The 24,201-nt window shown below is 32.2% G+C and overlaps 1 protein-coding gene and 1 long non-coding RNA gene across 2 annotated transcripts; both read right to left on the bottom strand.

Moving 5' to 3' along the window:
* Positions 1 to 538: 538 nt before the first annotated feature.
* Positions 539 to 2,879, bottom strand: LOC148599454 (uncharacterized). The gene is made up of 3 exons (XR_015918078.1): positions 2,813 to 2,879; positions 1,016 to 1,087; positions 539 to 743 (listed from the first exon to the last, which is right to left on the bottom strand). It is a non-coding gene; the product is annotated as an uncharacterized LOC148599454 (long non-coding RNA).
* Positions 2,880 to 21,617: 18,738 nt separating this feature from the next.
* On the bottom strand, positions 21,618 to 23,872 carry LOC148599453 (uncharacterized). Its single transcript, XM_088558522.1, has one exon. It carries the CDS (start codon positions 23,840 to 23,842, stop codon positions 22,169 to 22,171), a length of 1,674 nt encoding a protein of 557 aa, XP_088414648.1. The 5' UTR covers positions 23,843 to 23,872; the 3' UTR covers positions 21,618 to 22,168.
* Positions 23,873 to 24,201: the final 329 nt, after the last annotated feature.

Raw genomic sequence — 24,201 nt, 5'->3', positions numbered from 1 at the left:
TCAATTCAATTTTTCCAACTTGTTCGAGGATATAAATTTTCGCGATGTTCACTAGCTCGCGAAACCCGAGAAAGTATTTATCACGCGAACATTTCTTGGTTTATAGTATATATAATCGTCTCAGAATGTGACGACTCTATTCTCTACATTGCTCCTTCGGATCAAATTGATACAGGGCAGACAATGTAAGCATAGTAGGGTCTAAAAAATTAACAACGATGTTGGGACTGTCGAATTTGCAGAACAATATGTTTTGTCGTTGGCAATCATACCACATTTCCTAATTTTCTACCATAATAACTGATCTTTGGAATACACGAACGTTCATCGTATCTTCAGACACAAACATCTAGATATTGTAGGCGATGATTAACACTGATTGTACACCTTAAATATTTTCGTGGTTGATACGTCAGGTAAAAGATATTTTTGTTTGTGTCAATCGAACATGGCAATATTATAGTTAAACCATTATATCCCAATTGAATAAGGGATTAGATATATTAGATATGTTAGAAAAAAAACAAAACAAAATAAACAAAACATTTTTATACTTTATTGTCAATCGACATCTTTATTTCGGCTCTATCGACCACTGCAGCCATAACAACAGCATCTTCTATTATTTCTGCATATACTCCTAAATTGTGAGCAGCCGTTTGAATAGCAAACTCCTGGACACGGATTGCCCATTTCACAACCCCAACTCGTATAGCAATCTTGCGCTTCTACGAGGTTTATGCCTGAAATGTTTTTTTTTTAAATTGAATTTTCCGTAAATGCCATGTTCTTTGCAAAATAAAATAAAATTGTTAATTATGCATGGATTGTAGCACAATGCCAAAATGATTAATCGTTAGTTATTAAGTGTGTATTTGTTATTTTTTTTTATATTGTAACATGATAGGATAGATATAAACACATGGAACCCATATTACACTGGAATAGCTTTGGATTACCATTAACGAGTTTCATTTTGTCCTACTTTCAACAACAGCAGTTTACGTATACATACAAGAAATGGCTAACACCAGAGCACAAACAGAAAATAGTGCGCACTTCATTTTGCTTCGGATAGAAACTTTTCCTACAGAAAAAAAGCAAAACATATGAATTAAGCAATATGTTACATCAATTCTTTTGGGCAGAATGACTAGAAATATCCTTCATAACAGGTGCTTTTAGAATAAGAAATTACTCTTTCTAAAACAACAAAACAACAACATTTAAATGATGACATGGCTGATGTTTGAAAGGCCATAATATGAAAAATGCGACCATGATTGTATGAACGACTTAATTGCTTGCATTTTCAGGAAAGTATAATTTAAATGTGGGCTCAACCTAATGTTAAATCTAAAGAATACAACATATCATTATCAAAACACAGAATGCGAATGTGTGTATAACTCCTCTGAATATATCATTTAAAGTTTTCTGATTTATACTAGGACACATATGCAAAGACATAGTTTACTTGAAATAGCACAAGGATTTTTCTACATAGTTCAAGAAGGGGTCTTCTATGGAATTCATAAACAGTTGTCAATGTGATAATTCGAGCAATAGTTTTCAAAATAAAACAAACAACCAGGATATAATTTGCCACTAGAAACAGGTTCATGATAGAGAAACAATACAATGTCGTTGGTCCAAATCAGATATCTTCTATTGCATTATATTTTTGAGTGTCCAAATGGTACCAGAAACCCAATTTTGATTTTACCATGAACAAACTCAATTTTTTTTCAGTCTCAGTGTGTTTTAATTTCATGAAAAAATACGTGTATATCTATATTAATGAAAAAAAATAAATCAAACGAAATTAGAAATAATATTTAAATCAGAAAATTAATTTAGCATACGACATATAGTAGTATGGCATCTGAAAACAGGCCTATTACAATTCTGTTTCCCTATAATTTTTATTAAAATTGTGCTTGTAACATTATTTCAAGAATTTAATTATTGCTAATTTTTGTGATTGTCGGTCCAGCAGTCTGTGGTTAAATGTTTTTCTTAGAAAAAAAAATACCATTCGATTTATTTAATTTATTTCCTGTCTTACGCCTTAAAGTTAAATTGGATTGTATACTAAACAAATTGGGACAGAGAGCAGAGGAACCGTAAATTGTATGCTTCATTCAATGGAAATTGTATAGTTTCTCTATTGGATAAAACAAGGACTACGACATGCTTCACAATCCTTCATTGTTTCCCAGAACAATCATCTTATCGATAACAAATTTCAGTTGATATTTTGCCGAATGAGTTTACGATCAAATTTTTTTTTCTATTTTATTCTAGTTCAAAGTAAAAGTCTTTCTTGCATAATAAATGATAATTTTATGACATACAATTGTAACTGTTTGATGGCAGATTTCACAAATTCAACAATAACCTAATATTTATAATTATTGTTTGGATAAAAAGAGTTCACGAAACTAATACATGGCGTGTTGACAGGCTTGGAAAATACACCAAAGAGATATATTTTAAGACTACAGAGAATCAAATCAATTCGGGCAAATTCTATGGCAGAACCCCCTAACAAAACATCTGAGTTTTTGATAGCAACTAATCATTTATTATGTTGTTTGCCGAGACGTTTGTATTAGAAAACTGGAATTTGCCATGCCGCAACTTAGATTTATCTCAATATCATATGAATCCCAAATAATATATTCATTAATATCAATAAATAAAACATTGCGAAAATATCACGGTGAGTATTGCTTAAACAGACCTGTTTATTTATCATAGAAGTTCATCACATTACATGTTTAAGTATAAGTAGCAATAATATGCCTACCTTTTCTGTCAAAGTGGATAACGTGGAAGAAATGTTGGCCTATTTATACCAGATTGTCGAGAGAAAAAATACTTTAAAAAGTAAACAAAAAACAAAAATATATCAATTTCATCTCTTATTACATAATTCATTTCTTACCATGTGAAAAGGATTTGCATAATGAACTGTGGACACGTACAATAAACATTTTTGTTTAAGACAATTTGATTACAGTAAGGTATATTTAAATAATCGAATGACAGTGAAAAAAATCCATACATGTGTAATTTTACTGTTTATAACATAATAATTGTTAATGAGCTTCGTCCTTCGTGTAGATGAGACAACACTAATTCAAACAATGGACTTTTAGAACTTACTATGAATAAAGCAAATCTATAAAAGTGGACTCTTAATTGGCATAGAATCACACTATCTGTCTTTGTACAAAACCAATCACTGTAAGTTTAGTTTAAAATATGTTTGTGTGCTGTATGATGATTCGTTTCTGTGATTTGAAGAGGCATTCCAGTTCTACTTTTTTTATTAGTTCATTGAATTGTGTTGCATGAACTAACACATTGATAATTTCCAATGTGTTTATACTGTCATTAGAAACCCATATTTGACTCATCAGAATACTTGCTTTTTGCTAAGATATGTTTTGTAATTTCTTTTATTTCTTAGAAAATATTGTTTGCGATAAACAAAATGATGTCATTAAGACATTTCTTGGAGGTGTTTATCTTCTAATGTCCTAAATTAACAAGATTGTCTAAACCAGAGAACAAAATGTGTAAAAATCCACTGTGTCTTTTTACAATCCTAAATTCCAGGAATTGTATTTCGCACCCCCAAAATAACTGAAGATAGATAAAGTGTAGAAAAGATAAGCAATTAAAGGTACACAATTGATGTCAATATACATGTACTGTTGTTTTGTCAATCGAAACACACTTAGTGATGTTTAGGTCAGTAGTGTATTAATCTTTTTTAATGGTGCTAATTTGAACAATTAAGCTCGTAATGTGATTAGACCAAATTTCATCTAACGCTGTCTAAATCTGAAACATTACGTATTTTGTCAAATATATCGTTTCCAATGGACCATTTGATATAGTATGAGTGTCAAGGACAAAACATAGAAAAACCGAAAAAAAACCAAAATATTACAAAATACAACATATAACATACAGGAACTGCAAGAAACAATCAGAGACCAGGACTCAACTGGATGTATCAGGTTTTATATGAAAAAATATTAATTGTAGATAGTTTTATATTCACAGTTATTGATGAAAGAAACTTAATTTTATTGGTTAGTGACTACCAAACATGAAAAAGGGACAAAATGAAAAACAGTCCAAATATTGTTTATAAATCAACATATAACATGATGCATTAAATATATTCGGAACGCAATAACTTGTAACAGTTGTGTATCATACATGTATATTTAAAATTTAATTAAAAAAAAAGATCCTTTCAAATATCGAGTGCGTCTATAATAAGCAAGGCAAAACAAAAACGTTCGGTGATGAATTACGTCATTTCACACAACATGCATAATCCAATATCGGCTTATGCTATAATAAGCTTAAAATGGTGTCTTATTTCGGTACCTTATCCCTATCAATGCATGTATCAGTAGCTTTTACCTCTAAATCTAGCAGGCAAAATGATAAAAATTTGTTGTAATTTGGACTTTACACCAAATTGCAAAAATATCATTACTAAAACGATTACTTATTTGTATTACACAAATGCTAAAGATGTATTGAGTTGAAAGGTTTACAGTAAAACGATATAAATTAATACAAATAACGTAATACATTTGTAAATTAAGAGTCAATATTTCGTGACACATGCTTGATACAATATGCTCATATGCTTAGTTAACATGAAACCTTTATATGGCGTCTAACTAAAGGTTTGCTGTAGATTATGTTTTCAAAACATGAAAAATACTCTTAAAGTTAATGAAAATGGTTATTTTCTGCAAACCTGTTTCCATTTCTCTTCTTAGCATTAATTTGTAGAGTTTTTACAATTTGCTATCATCATTCCCTGTACCCAGTCAAAAAACCTTCTGTTGCGAGAAATTGTTTCTGGCTTTGAGTGTTCTCAAATCTAGGTTAAAAATAAAATAAACTTTTCCTTTACAATTGCAAATAAGACGGTTGTATTTTCTTTGTTTCGAGTTTGCGTGCACTGTCTCATAATCGAAAACATCATCGAAAACGAATTTCATTTCTCTGAAGGCTCCTATGTAGCAAAAATATCGTCTACTATACATAAAAAATCTGTTGTCGTACCAGCAGACGAAGCCCAAAACAACACTTTTTTTTGTCTGCAAAATGTATTACATCCAAAGCTTATTATCAGCGGTAGACGTAGCAAATAATAGCAGTGATAAGACTTACACTGCCACTACACTCTCCAAGGAAGAGGTAGTGGATAACCATATATCTGTGCTATCTTATTTTTGTCTCTCTACCAACGACGATGATTGCGATTAACCGTCTCTGTACTTGATTCCTAAACTCCACAATAATCCATACAAACAACGCTACATAGTATATTTTTCGAAACTTTTAACTTCTATACTCAAAACCGTCAATAGAGGTCTCCAGTCCTCATACGACACTTGTTACTCCTCTAGTGATATTAATATGGATTCTGAAAAGTTCGAAAATTCTTTTGGAAACCCTTAATTCAAAATTATTATCAGAATACAATTACATTAGCTATGATTTTTAATTATCTATACTTTTATTCCCCATACCAAGTTAAAAAACTCAAAAACATTACATATCGTTGATACTCAAAAAGACGGTACAACTAGATATACATATGTAGTTTTTGGTAGAGATTCCTCGTAGAGCGTCCCCTGCTTTTCTAGAAACACCCACCGAGTTAATTTAAAGGTTTGGTCCGAGGTGGATGAAAGAGGAAAGAAAAGGTATGACACATTGAAAAAAAAATCAGTTTACGTGCTGCAAGTTCTTTGGGGTAGTTGCGATGTATCAAATCCCCGAAACAAGAATTGTTTAACTATTGACCAAACTCTACGTCATCTATATAAGCAGAAACTGAGATTAAAGGATCTAGCTAAATGATGTTTTTCTTTCGGGTCAGATCAGCAATAAAGTCAGCCTCATAAGAGTAAAGGAATAGATCAGCAAGTAAAGGGGCACAATTTGTTCCTATTTCAAGTAAAAACCCGTCGATCTGACAATATTGTTCTTCTCGGTTTGGTAACTTTTCAAGAGAACGTTAGAAAATTGAGATTTTTAAGGGGTTTTGTGACCTTGAAATGCTCTTTAATCGCAACCCTGCACAGACACTTTTACTTAAATGTAACCATCTACATGATCTACATCTACAATGTTACGAAAAATTAGAAAAACATTTTGCCAAAGTAATGTATGGTGCATTTTAAACATCTTCTGTCTGCACATACCCCGTTACTATACAAATCCTTTTTGTTGTGCCATAATTTTAAATAGAACTATTCATCAAAATAGATATATACGGCCTGCATTTTATTTTGTTCAATATTACAGTTACCAGTTACTTTTTAGGACCACAAATGTATAAATGAAATACTAGCAAGTTTGTTTGAAATTCTAGCGAAATAAGAAAAAATACAAAGACAAACCTTTTATTTTATTTTTATTTTTTTTTATTTTTTATTTATTTATTTTTTATTTATTTTTTTTTTCGAAAACAATTTCATGATATAAATGCCGATATGAAACTCGAAAAAAAGTCGAATTGACGATTTTGCTCTAGTGTCAAGTTATATCATGTCGTTAGAATTCTGTATCGTCAACTATTCACATATCGACATCTTGAAGTTGGTCAAAGCTGCTGTAGATCAGGGCTCCATTCGAAATGTCTTAAATCGAAAAAAAGCAAAAATGTTTAAAATACCAATATACATATACCCAAAACGAATTTATCTCACCTGAGTTACACAACAAACCTAATTGGAAGTCAAAATAGATTTATTCAGGAACGTCAAAACTACAATTTAAGTAACAGAAAAAAATGAAATGCAGTTGATTCGTCAAAAAAGAAATCAATCGTTTGGACTCGTGGTATCTCGATTACGTTGGTGGCTCAAATTATGAATGATTTGGCAGACAGTTCAGAAAAAAATAGAAACTGAAAAAGTCTTGGAACTAGTGTTTTGTAGTTCAATTATGTAGAATATCGGAGAGTTCTGTATTTTATCAACAGACAACAAACTTCCATAATACGCAAGAGGCGCATTAGTACATTGCCACGTAATTTTTTGCGGGATATTTAAAAGAAAAAAAATCGTCTATACGTCTTTACTACAAGTGGGAATATTATTATCATGTTTAATTAACCTAATGTACAATAATGATTATCTTTGTATCAAAACATCATGACACAGATTCAATATAACTAGGTTCATAAACCCAGATCGTTCTTGCCAATGGCAGATATATGCTTAAATATGTAAAAAAAAAGAAAAGAACGGCACATCAAAACTACGCGTTCGGCGCGTCGAATGGTTTCTACGAATTTACACCGAACTGAAACAAGAACTTAATGTATCCAAAAAATAATGCACCGTAAAAAAACAAGAACCTTTGATTTTTTTCTGAAATACACCGTAATGAAAGAATTTTGGGTAAATCTGGATAGCAAGTAGTTTTTTTTTTTTGAATTATTTCAGTAGATTTTTGGTCAAATATTGGGATCAAATAGTTTATTACTAGTCGGTCCATGATTTCGGGTCGTTTTTGTCAATCGCTGTCAAATTGATCCAAATAAATCCGGCGCCAAAATGACTTCATCATAAAGAATTCGTTGCCAGTATTTTTTAATTATTGAGATTTGTCTTTAAGAATCACTAGATTTTGTTCATGGAAATTGGTAAGAACATCAAGGAATTACGTTATAAGAAAGGAGTATGACACAAGAAAGTATTTAAACACGAACATGTGTAGAATAAAATCGATATGAACTCTGAAAGGGTCCATGGATCTTGCTTTGTGCATACCTAATTATATTACCTTTAGAAAAAAAATATGCATTTAATGGTTAAAACACTAAAATGTTCCATGAAACAAGTGCTTTAATTCAAATATCTCTCTTGTTCCATAATTTATTGATGAATTGTACTGTCATCAGTTCCATCTTCCCAAAATAATCCGTAAATGTCCCTTCCGGGATCCGAAGGAGTTCTTTTTCTTCGAAAGAATCCTTTATGGTTATGCATCGTGAATTTGTGCTTCCTCAGGAGTAGTTGCAGAATTCATGATCAAAAACCAAAGAAAATCAACCACGCACGGCATTTTCACTAAAACCTTTTATAACCTTTAATAATTATACATCATTTATTAATCAAGTATGCAATTGTACATTATCACTTTCAAACTAAATACACTTCCATGAAATCATCTTCTGTTATCGACTTTGTAGTCATTCTAATACTATCATAGGAACTTTTTCTAGTTCTGCACTATAACAACCATCAAGTTCTTGTGTACAAAAACAAATTTTGTGAAATAAATGATAAAAAAAACTTAAACCGGACAATTATATTATAGCATCAGTTCGATAGACTTCGGTGACATTGATAACGAAACTACATTCAAACCATTTTTTACTATTGTGGATGATAAATAGCAGGAATAAACTAAATATTGCAACTTAAATTTGTGTAAAAATTAAAAAAAATGAAGAACTGTAATAAACGTGCTGTTTAAATTAAGAAAGAATAGAAAACATTTTAAGGGAGACTATAACGAAACAGAACACCTAACTACTTGTACTTGTCTTACATGCATCTATTTGCATTGGGCTCATTATGAACATTTTTTTTTTCTTCTCAAAACCTACAAATTTTAAGTTTTGCTCAATACAATTACCACTGCTATACTGACAATAAAATATTTTTACCCATTTATACAGAAGCTAATATAACTTTTGTAGTTGTTTACTAAATCAAGAAAAGAGTTCATGATTGAAAAAATTTTCAACCGACTCCTTCACGATTCATGTGGGTAAAATGCAGTCATTTTCATACTCTGATCAAATTTGAAGAAAATAGTAGAAATCTTAATAAATATATAAATTTCATGATAAAATGTAACATGTAAAACGTTGCCTTTTGCAATTTTGGATTAATTTTATCGAAATCAATGAAACATTACTGTGAAAGCACTTTTGTTCGTGTGGTACCAATTTTCGTGGTTTTTGTGGGTAGACAACGAAAAAAATATTTTCGTTGAAGTGTTTACTGAAAACCATAAAACCACGAATTCAAGAATCCACGAACTTGTGTTTCTTCACTAATCCAGGAAAATTGGTATCCACAAATTAAATGACTTTCACAGTACTTCATATTCCTTGTAAATGGTGATGATTTTGACAGACATCCTCGCTTTGTTGTAGTTATTGAAAAGGGAGCAAATATGAACCGTAAAGGTTTTAATTAATCAATCAAGGTCTTTAACGTCCTCCATTTACAATGAAAGTGTAGTACGTGACTTCTATTATCCATTGCGTTCAATTCTCTCGCTTGACAGTGTGGTGTTTTTCGTGTGTTCAGATTTAGGTCACATCTTAGGAATTTGACGTATTTGAATCATCCCAATGTTGACGCTTTGGTATATTTTTTGTCGATTTTACGTGTTTTTTTATAACAAAGGAAACTTGTACTTAATATCAATAAAAAGACAGGTTCGTTCAAAGCAAATACAATAATCTCGTCAACGGAAAATAAATTTTAAACTAGATTAGCAAAATATGACTAATATTCTTAAACTACAACACGCATATGCTACCATAAGTGATCAAAGTCGGTGGACTGTAAATGTATATTTGAATCACGACAATAAGGCTAATTTCCAAATAATATTAATCTTGAACTTCCAAAAACAGAGGCTCTTACATTACAAAAGTCGTCCTTCTTAATCCATCATAAATTTCCATCACATATATTTCAGAACTCAACAATGATATAACTAACAATATCTTAAAGTTTTGACAGAAAAATTATGCATAACTTCATGCTACAATACATTTAAACAAATGTCCCGATATCTGAGCGAAATAGTACTATATGACTGAAATATTAATACAGAAGTATGCAGACAGAACTATTGAAATATTAAGGACATTTTTGCGTTCATTTCATATTAATTATTGACTTAGGTTTTTAGATATTCCAACGGTATTTTACCTGAAACATCCTACTTACAGGTAGGATCAGTTTTAATCTAACAGGGGAACTGTCAGAAGTGCTGCCTCTAGGACAGTTCTAAAGGTGTCATAGACAGCTCTACGAAAAAGTTATAATAGTAAAATCGATGCCACGATATTTCAATTTTATATACTAATATTTTTATTATCAATTCTCAACTGAAATCCCGACTGAAAAGCATTAAGCATGGTTAATGCTCTACGAAACATAGAACACCTTGATACAAATACGTAGTACTTGCTAGGGATATACATATATATATATATATAATTTATTTGTAAAAAACTATTTACGGAAAAAAGTTTTCCAAAATGCTGTACAATGTTATTTTTATCGACAACATATTTTATCCAGCACGTTGAACATGGTCTCGACAGACCATCGGTATTTTTATAGAAACAATGTTTGTTCCGCTTTTTGCTGAACCATTCCTTCACTCTTAGGAGGCTGACCTTAAGGCTGATATTATCATAAAGAAGAAACATTGTTAAGCCATAAGCTTTACTCCTGCTACATGTACAGAGACGACATTATTTATTAAACTTGTAGATTTTATACATATTTTCCATTCTTCAACAAGTAACTTTACATTAATAATATTACAAACACCAAGAAGTCAGTTTCATATCGTGACCTATTCATAGAGATCGACGGAAAGGGAAACTTATTGATAAACTGTTCGACAAACACGATGACCTTCTTTTAATTTAAGGCTAAACTCCTTCATCACCTGCATATCCATATCAAAACTCATACTATATGTCAAAGCTTGCTATTCTGTGTTCTGTTACAATGCTAAACTTCATACTCCAAATATTCGATATTCCAAATTTTAGTGAATTTCGGGTTGATTATTATTATTGTTGTATATGGTTGCTATATTGGTTATTTCATGTTATTTGTGTGAAAACCGGAAAGTGCAAACCACCGCAACGGTACTGACTAGATAGAGCATTTCCAATCATGTTCGACCTTAACGCTTTTTAATGACCTTTTATAAAATAAAAACAGCATTTGTTAAAGAAAACGTTTAAGTCTGACAATTTAAAAAAAAGTTTTATTTGATACTTACCACTGCATGTATTCCAAATAGTTATACAGAAAGATCACTACAAAAGCATAGGGTTCCGCAACATATATTTAATTAGTTGACATTGTTGAAAGTCTTACATGTAACAATGTAGTAACATGTCAGATGAGGTACTGGTTTATCTCAAATCAATGACCGAAAATGCGTCTTTTACCTGTAGAAAGAAGTCGTCGTTTTAAAACCGGAAATTACCCTCAACAAGTAGCAGTCATAAAATTAATCAAAAACTGCACAACCTTCATTTTGTACGGTTTCGTGTAGTGTTGTTGTATTACAATTTATTCGTGTTGTTTTTTTGCTTTTGTCTCTATGGTGTAGATGTTTTCGCCTATATTTTGTACAAGTTTAACTGTTGAATGTGTCTTCTTATATTCACAAGAAACTAAATTCCCTCAGAATCGTAAAGAATAAAAAATTAAAAGATGCTAAATCCTTTAACTTTACATTGAGATATTATGTATTGTCAATCAACAACCCTTCTTATAGTAAATTGTTACTAGATTTAACCCACAATGTCGTTTTAAATGCTTGTACCAAGTAAGCACCATTACGATACCAACTGCTCCGGTGGTGAAATATCTATGTTGCCAGATTTATTTTGGACTTGACTTGATTATGAATCAGATAAATGTTCGGTAAATTTGTTGTTGTACTTTTTTAATCAAACTCTTCAAAAGTTTCGAAATTTCAAGTTTTCTGAAGAACACAAACTATAATTTTCTATTTTTCCAAACGAAAAATACCCTAGATTAACTATTTTGGAAAAGTGATAATATATCTTAATATAACTTCGGATACAGTATATGAATAACATCGAATATTTCTTAACATAGTTTTTATAAGATCATTTAATGTCAAGCAAATATAATACTGAAATGTTTTGGATTATTAACATAATCACGAGAAATAAGAAAATCACTGGACCAATCGATATGGCATTTAGTAGAATGATAAAAGGATAATGGGTATGCATGTCTAGTGTTTTGTCCTTTTCATCTCCTAAAAGTAATCAAGGGAATTAAGGTTATAGAGGTAATCATAAGAATGTTTTGACAAAATGTAGATATTTTGAATGAGAACAAACATTTAGATACTTTTTGTATCGCGTTGAAATTCTAACAAGTAGGCTTCTGGAACAGCGTTATGTTTCTACAAGATTGAAGTTATCACTACCGAAGTGTTATGGTCGCCATCATGAACTCGTTTTGGAGTAACAATCTGCACCATGAAAACTGATTTATTCAACGGGTCATAGTTTTCCTTTTCTCGTTTGTCTATTCCAGACTTGACTTTTTATGAGCAACTCGGTGGGTGTTTCTAGAACAGCAGAGGACGCTTACCTACCGGTGCACCTGATCCATGTTCCCAGTTTTTGGTAGAGTCCGAGTTGCTTATTTGCTTTTGTTATATGTATGTATGAGTTTATTTACTTTATGTTCTTGGTTCCCTTGATTACTCTTTACACATGAAAACAAAAATGACTTATATGTCCTTCATAAAATATCAGAAACATCAAAAGTCCATGAGGAAGCAGACCACAGCACATTTTGAAATTTAACATGCATTTTATAGTTACTTTATACTGTAACGGAAGTCTTCTGTATATGCAAGTTTCTTAGTGAAAATGACCAGTTAACACTTTAAAATTTAAGACAACAACAATACCTATCTAACTTTTTAAGTAGTGTGATCTTATGTTGATAAATGATGGTAAGTGTTTGAATGTTCGCTGAATAATTTGCTTTTCTCGATTTACTTGTCAAAAACTACTACATTTGACCAAACCTCATACAGTACAGCCCGCTTGGATTGTTTGTGCACTGGGCTCTGTCATTAAACACTGTGAATAAGAACTACATGTTTTCGTGTTCAGCTTTAAATATCTTCCCAAATATCTCCCTACTACCATGAGAGAACTCCAGTAACTAATTAGTTGTACACCTCGTATTTGTCAACAGATACGTTCCCTGTGTAAAAAAAAATTCCCTACTGTGAACGAAATTTGGTAATTACACTATCAAACTTTCAACCACCATAACGTCACGACACGAATATCAATCCGTCGTTTATGAATTAAAATAAAAGTACGTTGAAAATACAACCAACAATGGTGAAAATATATATGATAAATAGATTATTCAAGTTGTCATGAATAACTACAATATAAATTACAAGTTCCTCACACTCGTTAACTCCAGGCGTTCTTATCCAATCAAGATCATATTTGGTTATTCACTCTTTCCAATTAATTATCCTATTAGTATCGATAAGTTGTGGTGACTTCGAAAATGGCGGAAATCAAGTTAAATTTACTTAATCTGTTGATATTTCTTTTTCTCTTGTATGCATACTTATGATGACAAATATTATTTCAGACATTGAAACTTGTTCTTCATAATGACTTACTGTGCATCAGGCCCAGCCAGGAACCAGCTAACTCTTCCACAGCTCCTCTCTCTTTCTCCATATCCAAATATAAGCTTCTTTTGCTTGCTTCCCAACTCTGCAAACCAAACTTTTTTTCTTTATGGCCCGGTCTCTTAATGGGACCCAAGGGCTTTCCATAAAATTTGGGAAACAAAGCCTCAACAGCCCATCTCTACAGGGAAATGCTATGCCTTCCACAACTTGTCGTGGATAGCTTTCTCTCATATCCTTCTTCAAGTCATGTTTCCCAATGGACTGTCAAGTCCACATTAATTACCTTTCTGCTTGTTCTAGATCAAAGGACAATATCTGGTCGAAGGGTTTTTGTGAACACTTCTCTTAGGAAGGTTCTCTTCATTTCAACAACAGCTAGAATTTCCCAGTCATTTGCTGTCGTCAAAATTCCACTTGCTTTGCTATTTGTGTTTCTAATTGTGGTACAAACCTATCACTTGTTGAAAAATTATTGTAATAACAAACTCTGTTTGATATTTTGTAATATGTATTTTTATCTGCCATTTACATTCATGTGATTTGTTTATTACCTTTTGTTACACTGAGTGATTACAATAAATAAAGTATTGAAGAAGTGTTGAAGTATAGTTATTGATTTAATCCACAAGAATAGTCAGATTTGATTTTCTTTAATTGTTCTTTTTTATATATTATTCAATTAAGCTATTTTCATGATAAAGTTTACTCTCTGTTATTCAAGTATAACAAACATCATTCCAATAACCTCGCCTCTTTTTGATCCCGATTGAGTTAAATGATACATGTACTGTTGTTTTCCTCAAATGCCACTATAACACTTATCTAAAATTTATGCCTAAAAAAATCATAAAAGGTTTTAAAATAAACCTAGGCTTTTTAGAAAAAAGCTCAAGCAGACTTCTGAATTATCATCTTTTTTTTTTTTGATTGCGCAATTACCGATTCAAAAACTTTAGCGTTGTTCAAAGGTATCAAGTGTGTACCTTACCCACGTAACAAAATCCAACTTTAGTTTTTAGTTTAGTCGTAAAATGAAATAAAATATGAATTAGATAATGGCGTGTATAAACAAATTGCTTACGTTTTACGTCAACTCTAGTTATACACCACCTTATGAAAATAATGCAATCGAAACTTACATTTTCGAAACCAAATTGGAACTGGATAAAGTCTCATTTACTAGCAAAATCTCATAATACGAACAAGTCTAAAAGGCTGGCGAAGCAGTTATTTCGCAACTAAATGACTATATTAGAAATAAAAAGGCTGATAAAAATTATACCATTGTAATTTTAATACATTTTTATATGAAGGATGGTTTAAGACTAGTAAACAGTATTCATTGTGAACAAATATCAACACCTAACAAGGAAAATAATCAGAATTGAGGAGTAATTTGTATCTAATTTCTATTCTTCTCACAGAATTGATAAGTCAACTAAACCTTTCCAATCAAATAATATTGAGGATGGTTCAGAAAATGGAGTGTGAATACTTGTTTTGTAAAGGGAGTGAAGTAAAGCGAAAAGTATTGGTTTCGCTCTATACATATTGTTTGTATTGGAGTGGGGACTAATTGCGCTCCTCTCATAGCCGCTTAGTTCCTCTACTGTAATGAATCACAGTTCATGCCTATACGTTTTAAACATCCTTCAAAACATGATCTTCTGTGTGAATATGAAAACACTTTAAGATATCGTGATGATATTTTGGCCGTAAACAATCCTAACTCCGAAATCTATTTTCAATATATCTACCCAAAATAGGTTGTTAAAGTCTAACATAAATAATACTCGTTCACCTTTTCTTGATTTAGATATAACACTAGAAAATAGCTGCCTCCATACAAAAACTTATGACAAAAAGTTACTATTTTGATTTTCCTATTGTTATTTTCCATTCCTAGATGGTGACATACCCGACACACTCTTCTACGACATTTAAATTTCACAACTAGTTCGTTGTGCTCGCATTTGTAATAAAGTGACGTATTTTAATGAACACCACAGATTCCTCATAGTAAAGCTTTTGCACCAGGGTAACCGATTCACAAACTTCTTAAAACATTTACAAAGTTGTTTTCAGCGTTAAAAGGGTGGTTCAAAAATATAGTAGCACTTGCATAATAGCACTTGCAAGTTTTTTCATCAGTTTTTTCAATTCATAGTCTATACTTTAAAACTTTTTTTAACAAATACAGATGTTGCCCTGTAATTGCAACCCAATGTAAACTTTGAGTTTTTATTTAGAATTGCACAACATCAAACCTTACCTATAAAGTACTAGAATTGACGTTACAACTCTAAATCCAGCCCACTAGAATTGTCGTGACCGATTATTTGTAATTCTGCAAATTTTGATGGTAGTATCATTCTTAGATATATTCTAAGCTAGCTTTCAGTAACTGCAATCGTTCTTTATTTGTATATTTCTAATAGGACGTCTCCATATCGTCAAACAGTATATGTCGGTACAACCCAACCCTTAGCACCTGCGCAATGTCTCTTTTCTTTCGCTGTCACTTCGAGACAAAACACTCATTTAAAAACGTTTACGGATGTTAAACGGAACAGCCGTTATTTTGGCTACCCGTGGGGAAATATTTGTCACAAAATCACCGTATTTGTCATATTAGAAGAGAAATAATTCCTTCCGTGGGTAAATTTGTACTCATTTTAACATGGGTTTGGCATTTATATTCTCATTTAACACCTCTCTGTCGCTCTGTGTTAAAAATGGAATATAAATGCCGTACCTGTGTTAAAATGTGTACAAATCGACCCCTTCCACGAATTATTTCTTAAATAGTGTTTGTTGAGGTATGATGACGGTCTTATAAAACTAGTTTTATCCCACTGCAGATATTACAAAGTCAGGAGATGTTGTTCATTGATATGTCTTCATTATTTAACTTTTTAGTTATTAGTTATTTTGAATAAGTGTCATCGTTCTCTTATTGTGTTTTGTTTTTACTTTTTTTGTCGGGGCCTTTCAGGGCTATATAAAGGTTTGACTACACTTATTGAAGACCTTTTTGATGATCTTTGTAAGTAATGACTTTTTTTATAAAGGTTATACAATGGTGAATATTGGAATATCTCACAATAGTGTTTGAATACTGACTAGTGTCCAAATTATTGGTTTAAGCCCTGACAGTATTACCTCATTGAAACTTTTGAATATTTATATTTAAAATATAACAATAATATTTGTCTTCATATCGTTCCAGTGAGACTGCAAAAAAAATATTTCATGATTTGTCGTACCAGGCATCATCACAAATCTCTATAATTGTTACAAATGATTTTAATACAATGGACAACTTCATTCAAGCATTTGTTGCAAAGTTGTCTGATTGCATACTTACATCTTAGGATAGAATGACATTATCAATTCAGTCAGACGCTGCCTTACCAGTTTGTGAAAACTATTTCCAGAAATTACTATACTCGGCGTCACATAAATAAGATACTGTTAAAATTTGAATAATAATATTTTCTACGAGTTTATTGACACCTACCGTCGTTTAAATTGTCTTAAATGACTTGCTCATTCGTTTAGCCAAACGCCTTCTCCCTAAACATTGAATCGTTAAATTCCGGTGAGATTTCAATTCTCGGTCCCAATATTTACATTGTCAAAAGTCGGCCATATTTACAGTGATCGGGTTGCTAGGAGATGTTGTTTACGTTTAAATGGTTTGTCCAAAAACCGAGGAACCCAGAATGCATTTCGGCGTAAGGTCGGATATCTCGGATTTATTTTACGCGAACAACGTACAATACCGAGAAGTTGATCAAGCAGACGATTGTCACCGGAGTTCGACGGGAACTTACGAATTTCGTTTGTCCTGTAGAAACTAACATGGCGAATATTAGTATGGGATTTTCCCGTAAGGATTTGTTACGCACGATTTAAACCAATAAGCGACTCGTTGGTACTAACACGTCATACGTACATGTGAACTATCTTCAAATTAAATAAAAGAGAGACAACTCTAGCGGTAAGTCCCGACGGTTTAAAAAGTAGAGCTTCAGTTCGAAAATGTGCTGTATGTGACGTCGGGTATAGTTGGAAAACAGGTTACCTTTTCATTGTTTAGACATTTTCCTGAAACTGTTGGTTGGAAAACATGTTCAAAACCTATGTAATTCAGAATTACAAAAAAATGTGCCTAACAACCTCATTTCCAGACAAAGTAAATTGTTCCTGGTGTACCAGTTACCATAACCTATATGTCACACGTCTATATGTAGGTTGTCTGGCTTTTCAAGTAACAAGTTAAAAAACATATCAATTATGATAAAAACTTTAAGTTTATTGTACTTATAATATATGATGATATATGATATATAATAATCAAACATTAGCTAATGGCTTATACATGTAATACAAACTGCAAGGGTAAGACTACTTTAATTTAGATATCGAATCTAAAAATCGATGATAAATATTTTTTTCTTGTATTCATAATGACGATTTCCGAATCGGACAAAAAACTCTGTGCACGTTGGTCTGTTTCGATGCTGAATTTGTATCTTTTGAGACTAAGGTAAAAATAAAAGAATGAAATGTTGCTGATGAGAGGCTACTCCTTGTAACACGTGTACAGCATATCGGAATTGCACTGTCCATATGATCGGTATTTCTGTATTTAATAACCCTTGGATCGATGCCTCTGATGGTGTAACAAAGTAAACAGATGATATTCACCAACCCAATAGTTAGACATACATAAATTATCATTCAAAATTTGCAGTGGTAATAATTCCAAAATCCCTAAAACACTGAGGCTTTTTTTTTGTACTGTATATGGGGAAACCTAGGTCTTGGTGATTGAGTTGTCTACCTACCTGTATGTCTATAGTTTTGGATACTTCTTGTATGTGATTACTTTTGGGTTAAGGTTTGCCTGCATATTTGACTCTAATGCTGCTGATAAGATGATAACAGCTTACCCCTTGATACACATGTTCATCAAACCAAAATTTGCATTGTCATTATGATAAGTATTTTTGTTTTTTTATTTCAAAATATAAAATGTAACAAATCAAAGCAATTTAAGGTACTTTCTTGTTTTATTCGATACTATATTACTTTACGGAACGTTTGAATACAGACAGATTTTTTTTATTATAGTTTTGTTCTTACTGTTCTAATTTTTGCATGCATCAAATTAAACCCATCTTTGTTCCAGTTTGATGTTTCGGTGTTTCCTTCCCCCAAGCTTGGCGACCATGCAAGAAGCTTTTATTGTCAAAATATTGTTCATCTCGCCGTTTTCAAAAATGCACACGGGCGTGTATTCATTGGCGTGAAATAAAACTTCTCCTTACTTCGGTTCAGCAATATAAACGATGCTATTACATATAGGTTATCAGCTAATGACAAATTACAAACAGGTTGGACCCTGAGCTATAATGAGGAATATTCCAGAGCGGTTTAAGGCTATTATGTGGTTGGTTTTGTTCTTAAATATTGACTTATATGACACCATAGCTATTAAATATATGGTTGATAAATGGATAAAGAAATGTTTCATTTCATAATAATATAATTTGATTTGTAACAAGCTTTCTGGTTGGTGGTTATCTAAAAACAAAGGTTAATCTTATAAGATCGATTGGTCTGCATTCCGCGATTTAAATAATCCGATTTAAATAATCCCAAACGAAATAACATTTTGATAACGAATCATTTCTTAATACTTGGTCTGTCACACATTAGAAATTAAGTAATTAGGAATTATCATAATTTTTGACCAGGTTATACTGAATAACCTGGTTTTGGTCAGTTTACCCTTTAAGACTGTAATAGTCCAACGCATGGATTTGGACCAGTACATTCTTCCTTGGACCATTATTACAGACCCTGGATATATATAAATACTCTATTATGAAGAAACGTTTTATTATTAATTGCGTACACTGTATTACATGCAACTTGGACTATTAATGATCTGCTGAATTTTCGAAATGCTTTGTTTTTTGGGTTTTTTTTTTTTTTTTGCATTTTTATGTGTAAAAAATGGGAAACGATGTATTAGCAACCCCCTTTTTCTGAGGAACCCCGGATGGCAACCCTCCATTTTAAAATGTCTGGACCCGCCCCTGTAGGGTATTCAGAATTTAATGGTGATGAATTCAGGACTTATTGGCAACGCAAAAATTGTGAAGAACCTGAACCATAAGCTGAAATGAATATTTCAAGTATGAAAAGACAATTAAAATGTACACTTGCCTACGAGACAGTAATGTTAGAGGGTATTGTTTATGATGTGACAGTGGATCCGTTGCATGATTCAAAAACACGTTCTTAATGTTATGTCAGTTTTATATTTGAGTTGTTTTCGGAAATTTAATTGATACGCACTTGACAATAAGATTTTTTTAACAGAATAATATCCTGAGTGATTTGGTATTCGTAGAAAATTATTTTTACATAGATTTTTCATACAGATGTTAAGTACTTCTCCGTCTAAGAATCAGGCAAAATGTGTATCAGGCGTGGCACATCAGGTGAAAATACACAGAGATTTATTGCATTATCCAAGTATTTATACGTCATAACCTCAAGAAATTACTGTCAAAGTGTTTGTATAGTTTGCCTTTTTAAGATATTGATAGTTCAAATTTAGTTGAAATGCACTTTGAAAACAATGGCGGCAAAATTTTCTTGTACTTTTTCTGTATATTAGCAGTCAAAACGTATCGACGTCACTAATGTTTCAGGATAAATTTAAATAGCTTTTAAGTTGTATTCCAGATGTATTTAAATATATTTGAGGCAAAACAGACCAAATTTAGAAAACGATGTGCCACTCATTGCCTGATCCTTACACAAAATGGTTCTTAAATATTTCTTTAGATATTACAAAATTTTATATTCGTATAAAATTGTTTAACATTGATAACTAATGACTTTAATATTTTACTGGAATTATCAGAATTTTTGTTAAAAAAGTATTAAGTACAATACTCTGTTAAAATGATTATGTTTTACGATCTAGGTTATATATTCTTTCATAATTTAACCAGGTATGATTAAAGATTGTAAACTTCTTTTCACAAACTAATTGATATCAGCTTTATTAAATGTTTATAATCTCATAGTATCACAAGTCAAACTAATGGCTGGATATTGATTGTTTACTTTTATCTGTATACAGTGTATAGCATATTATTTGTGCTATCAATACGTGACACTTTAATGAATAAATTTATTATTATATTATTTTATTGCCATATTTTATTCTGGAGTAAAACTGTTAAGGAATGACTATAGCATATTTTTTTCGCTCTTTGAAGAAATAACCTTAATCACGTGGTGCACACTACATAATTTCAAATAGACCTAAATATAACATTCATTCCTTATAATTTGATCTCAGTATTAAAATTCAAGAAGTAAATCATTAACAAATTTAGTCGATGACGTCACATTCATAAAAAAAATTTGGTCTGTGATGGACGAAATTGTTTATCCAATCAGAAACCGTGTTACAACGTATTTCTGAACTTAAATCATTTATAATTGGTCAGAATCATTCTGATTTTTTTTGCACAAGTTATTACAGACAGCTCAGTGTTAGTTAGCTGGTGATTTGTAGGTAGTAATAATGGCGGGACATTTTCAGAATATTTGAAACATTTTTTTTAATTACATGTACCGATGAACTTTTTCGTCAACGCTCAGCATCTATACTACATGTGTAAGAAGTTGAAAGTTTGTTTTCCAGCAAGGGAACAGTTTGCTTGTTTGTTCAGGTTATTAAGAATAAATATTTTGTTTGTTTGTTATAAATCAATAAACGTTGGACAAATACTTTTAGAACCGTATCTTTTTACAGTGATGCTTATTTTCATAACCTACATGTACATGTATATGTATTTTTTTTTTAAAATTATCTACATGTTACCTATTGTATACAATAAAATATTTGCCACAAATTGTTAGATATAGCTTTCGTGTTAGAATCCCCATTTCAAAATATCGAACTATCATACACACAGGAAATGTGTGTGTGTGTGTGTGTGTGTGTGTGTTTTGTTTCAACTATAAAGCAAATATTAAGTATGAGCGTTTATTTGCACAGACATTACTACATGTATACATATCTCCACACTGGTTACTCGGCTATCGCATACAAACAGGAATTTATGACGTAAAACAAACTTCTGATATAAGGAGCGGTATCCGGTGATTGACTTCTATTACAAAGAGTACAAGCTTCATTGACGTCAAGTGTTTGAATAATTTAAGCTTTAGATTTTCCTCCAACAAGCAATCACAGAAAACATTTTTCAAGTCTGAGAATATTGTTTGATGAAAATTTAAAAAATTCTAAAACTTATTCAAATTTCAAGTATTGTGGCGCACAGGACGGGTTTCCAGAAATGTATTGTTAATTACAGAATCGCATTCTCATCGACAGCATAACTGTTTCCAATTGAAACATCAATTTCAAAAATTTGATAAGCTAAAAATGAATTTGAGGCGATTATAGCAAAATCGGTAGAAAGTTATATAGTAGGCTAGATATTAAGCTAGATATTGTAGGAATAAAGCATCTTTAAAAATCATTTGCTATCAACGCCAATGTTTGTTAATTTGTACCCTTCTAATGAACTATATCGTACAGTCTAACAGTGCTTGCAGAATTCGTACAAACGAGTAGCACTTTCCGCTTTTGGTCAAAGGAAACAGCGGTTGGCGAATTAAGTCCGTCTGACTGTCGGAGAAGAACTTGGCGATGTTGCCCGTCTGGAGAAATGCACAACAGTGTATTGGAAATAAAGCCAGAGACGAAGACATGGCCTTCCTCGTCGACACTTAGCGCTTGTGGAAAGTTAAGTTCATCGTGGTTGAATTTGTAAACCTGCTCGTGTTCAAAGGTCGTACAATGGACAGTATGTGTAGTGTAGTGAGTATAGTATAACCGCTTTAGGTTACCAGTCATGAAAGTTTCTCTTGTAACCTCAACCGGAAGTGCTTTTAATTTTTTACCTTTAAGGTCTAAAACTTGGATTCCCTCCCCGGCTACTGAGATATAAAAGTTTTCATCTGAAAATGCTATTCCAGAGCATTGACCAGAAACCTTCAACTTATCAACTGTATTTCCTTGCTTGGTATCCACTATTTCAATCATATTACTGTCCGGAAGAGAAACAGCAACTTTGTTATTCCCAATCCCTGAAACATCCCATGGTGCGCATGACAAAGATACTTCGCGTTCAAACTTTCCGTTGTCTTTATAAATAATTAGGCGGTTGTTATATTTATCTGCCAAAATTACTCGTCCGTCTTCATTTATGATACCACTGTTTATATAAAGACCATTTTCACCCTTTTTCACAGGAATCGATTTCCGAAGCTTCAACTGAACGGGTTTAAATATCCAAGGTACATCGACGTGGGGATTTCTCTTTTCTCCTACCGTCACCGAGAGATGACACGGAGTTTCCAACACATTAATTTTTCCGAAGCTTGGAAATGTCATTAGTAGATTTGTAAGATTTTCATCGACTGTAAGGGAGAGTTCATACTTGACAAGTCTTTCGTGTGTTTCTTCAGTTAAACGTTCCTGTTCCGTACTCATCGTCTGAATAGCCCTTGTGGCTAGGAAAAGCTGAAGTTCTGTTTTCTTTGTTTTAGCCTGTTTAAAATCAGCCTTGATATCATCTATTTTTTGCTGATTCAGTTTGATTTGCTTTTCGTACTTATGAATTTCCAATGCACACTTTTCGTACTTTGTTGCTAACTCTTGTTTAAGTTGGTCTTCAATTTTGTTGAAATACTCGTTGAGCGCAGTTCTCTTTTCAGTTATTGTATCTTCAATTGCCTCCTTTTGACGATTCAATTCTGCCAACACTTTTTCTCTATTCCGGAGAAAGTTGCCTGTGTTCAATGATAGATTATCAAGCCTCTCTTGTAAGTCGGCATACGCAACTTCTGGTTGGAACCCTTTGAGCGCATCCTCGAATGCTACGACACCACTACAGTTGCTATGCATTGCAGTCACGCAAATTATACAACATGGTTGTTCGTGTGAAATGCAGTATGCATCATACTTTTTATTATGAGTCGTGCATAGTGAGGGGACTTTGAACGGATGCGATTCCATCAACTCGAACTCCTCTATTGTAACAACATGGTGTCCTCTTGTAGCCTTAGCTGATTGGTGGTGTTTCTTACAGTCTTTGCACAACAGTTCTTCGCAGTTTGAACACCAATATTGTGCATCTTTCGAAGAACCGTGGAAAATACAAGGTTCACAAGACTTATTTCCAGACATTTTGAAAGCTGCAAAAGAGAAAATTTATCCACATGTTAATTTTAAAGACGAGATCACTTTGGTCCATTTTTAAAATCACCAGACAGCCGAAAGCCTAAATTAACGCTCTAATATAAGGAAATGGTATATATAACATAAAACTTAAAACAAAATAAGATGGGCCTCTTATCTATTTTGGTACCTTTCAACGTGCAAGTAAAAAAACATACAAAAGTAACATCATCTCACTATTCTTCACATTTCAGTTCAATCAAGACTATTCAGTTTGTCTCGTTACACGACAACAAAAGATTATACACGGAATTCACCTGGTCCGATTCTAAAATTCGAGTACAATTGGGTTAAAACTTCTTGCGACA

This window comes from Perna viridis, chromosome 13 (assembly GCF_037379345.1).
Source record: "Perna viridis isolate PV_CMFRI_1.1 ecotype Kerala chromosome 13, ASM3737934v1, whole genome shotgun sequence".
In the NCBI taxonomy this organism is placed as follows: domain Eukaryota; kingdom Metazoa; phylum Mollusca; class Bivalvia; order Mytilida; family Mytilidae; genus Perna; species Perna viridis.
Note: the sequence above shows the minus strand (reverse complement) of the source record. Positions and strands in the feature narration are given on the sequence as shown.